This window comes from Benincasa hispida, unplaced genomic scaffold (assembly GCF_009727055.1).
Source record: "Benincasa hispida cultivar B227 unplaced genomic scaffold, ASM972705v1 Contig240, whole genome shotgun sequence".
Lineage (NCBI taxonomy): Eukaryota > Viridiplantae > Streptophyta > Magnoliopsida > Cucurbitales > Cucurbitaceae > Benincasa > Benincasa hispida.
The window spans coordinates 520-2,699 of NW_024064769.1; the positions used below are offsets into that span (position 1 = coordinate 520).

Genomic DNA, 2,180 nt, shown 5'->3' on the forward strand with positions numbered 1-2,180 from the left:
TCTTAGGATCCGTATGAGAGCATTTTCTTTCTCCTACCTCAATGATGCAGAGATGATAACTGGTAACATGTCGTTACTTCCTAAGTAAGCATACTTTAAGTGCACTGGTTACGCCTTTACTCTAACACAAGTGGCTCTTCTAAAGATGGCTTAATATGTTGCAAAGTCCATTCAGATACTTTGTGTTGTTCGAAAGTAGATTCAGCATGAATTGCGGCACAAAAAATCTTCCTCTTTCCTTTAAGGGTTCGTGCAGCTATTCTCCCTACAATTCTTCAATGTATTGGCAGTTTTCTATATCTCTTGGATACTTCAACGTAGAGAACATTGAACTTTACCTCTTGATCATCAACCCGGATGGTCAACTCTCCTTTCTGCACATCGATCAATGCTCGCCCTGTGGCGAGAAATGGGCGTCCCAGGATGATAGGAATTTCTCTATCTGCCTCATAATCCAATATAACAAAATATGCAAGGAAGATAAACTTGTCTACTTGCACGAGAACATCTCCTATCTTACCTTCTGGAAGCTTTATTGACCTATCGGCTAATTGTAAAGTAATCGTGTTTGGCCTGGCTTCGCCAATGTCCAACTTCTTAAAGATTGACAAGGGCATCAAATTTATGATCGCCCCTAAATCACATAGTGCATTTCCAACCATCTTCCCTCCTATGGTGCAAGGTAATGTAAAAGTTCCAGGATCCTTCATTTTTAGTAGGGAGATTGTTTTGAAACAAGGTGCTACACTCATATGTTAGTGCAACTATTTCATTTTCTCCAATCTTTCTCTTGTTGGCGAGAATATCCTTGAGGAATTTCACATAACTCGACATCTGTTCTAATGATTCTATTAAGGGAATATTAATATGCAGTTGTCGAAGAACGTCCAGGAACCTCTAAAATTGCTTACTATCGTCTTTCTTTTTTAGCCTTGACGGGAAAGGTGGAGGATCCCGTCGTACTTCTGTCTCTTATACACATCTAGATGTGTATAAGAGACAGCCTGTGCTTGCTGTGTGTTATTGACTGGAGGTTGCGTTGATTGAGAGTTAAAAGTCTTGAGAGGCTTCATCTTTTGTAAATAATCTTGCTTCTGAATTGGGGTTGCTTTCGTTATTTTGTACTTGGTCATCATCAATAGTTAAATCTACCGGTATTGTTACCGCATCTGGTACCTTCGGCGCAATAGGGGTTGTTGTTCTGCCGCTCCGCAATGTCACGACATGACATTGTTCTTTACCTTTTGGCACCAGATTTACTAAAATTCCCTATGGTCTACAAGGCATTTTCTTCTTTAATTCTCTCACAAGCTGATTTATTTGGTCTTCTAATTCTTTGAGAGAGTCAACTTGCGACTGTCTCATCGCCTCGCTCTTTTCAATGTAATGCTTCAATGACGTCTCCAGAGACGAGGTACTGCAAGAGGTATCATATGCAAACATTTGGTCGCATGGTTGTGTACCTTGAGAATCCCTTGGGCTACAATATGGGGTAGTGAAGACTGAAGGGTTGCCTCAATCCATTTGATAACTGAATTGATAAAAACAATGGCCTTCATGAGTGAGATTCTCACCCAATCCGAAAATTGGGTGATCCCCCTAACCATGGTTGTGGTCGTTGCCCCATGATTCATCATAAACAGCATATACGGGTTGTTGAGTCCATGGGCAGACGTCTCTCGGATGCTCTTCTCCTCATTGCATGTAATCTATTGTGGTTGTGTGACTCACCGTCTTAATTTGCGATGTGCCCTGGGAGAGAATTCTCGAATGATTAGCTACCGTCTGAAGGAGTGAGGTCATCATGGTCATTTGTTCAACCAATGCACTCATTGTGTTTGTCGGCACATCGACTCTTTCTACTTTTTTTGGCTCCAGACCTCCTTCCTCAAGCCCAGTATCAACCCATTCGTCAGAGTGTCGCGATATGCAATCCAATATATTCTTTGCTTCCATATATGTCTTATTCATTAATCCTCTTTCTGCGGAGGAGTCAAGAACTGCTTGCATTGACTGGTCCAGGCCATTGTAAAAGGTTTCCATCAAAAAACTATCAGGAATCCCTATATGCGGACAGTTCTTTACTAACTGCCAGAATCGCACACAGGTGGTGCTCAAGGTTTCATAGTTCTTTTGTTCAAAATTCAAAATCTCCCTCCGTCTTTGTACGTTGACGGAAG

General features: G+C 41.5%; 1 protein-coding gene across 1 annotated transcript; it reads right to left on the reverse strand.

Annotated features, from left to right (window-relative positions):
* Nucleotides 1–275: 275 nt before the first annotated feature.
* Nucleotides 276–710, reverse strand: LOC120069100. Its single transcript, XM_039020782.1, has one exon. It carries the CDS (start codon nucleotides 708–710, stop codon nucleotides 276–278), a length of 435 nt encoding a protein of 144 aa, XP_038876710.1.
* Nucleotides 711–2,180: the final 1,470 nt, after the last annotated feature.

Bases quoted from the DNA above. Each gene is read 5' to 3' on its own strand.
- LOC120069100 (XM_039020782.1), bottom strand. From the start codon at position 710: ATGAAGGATCCTGGAACTTTTACATTACCTTGCACCATAGGAGGGAAG.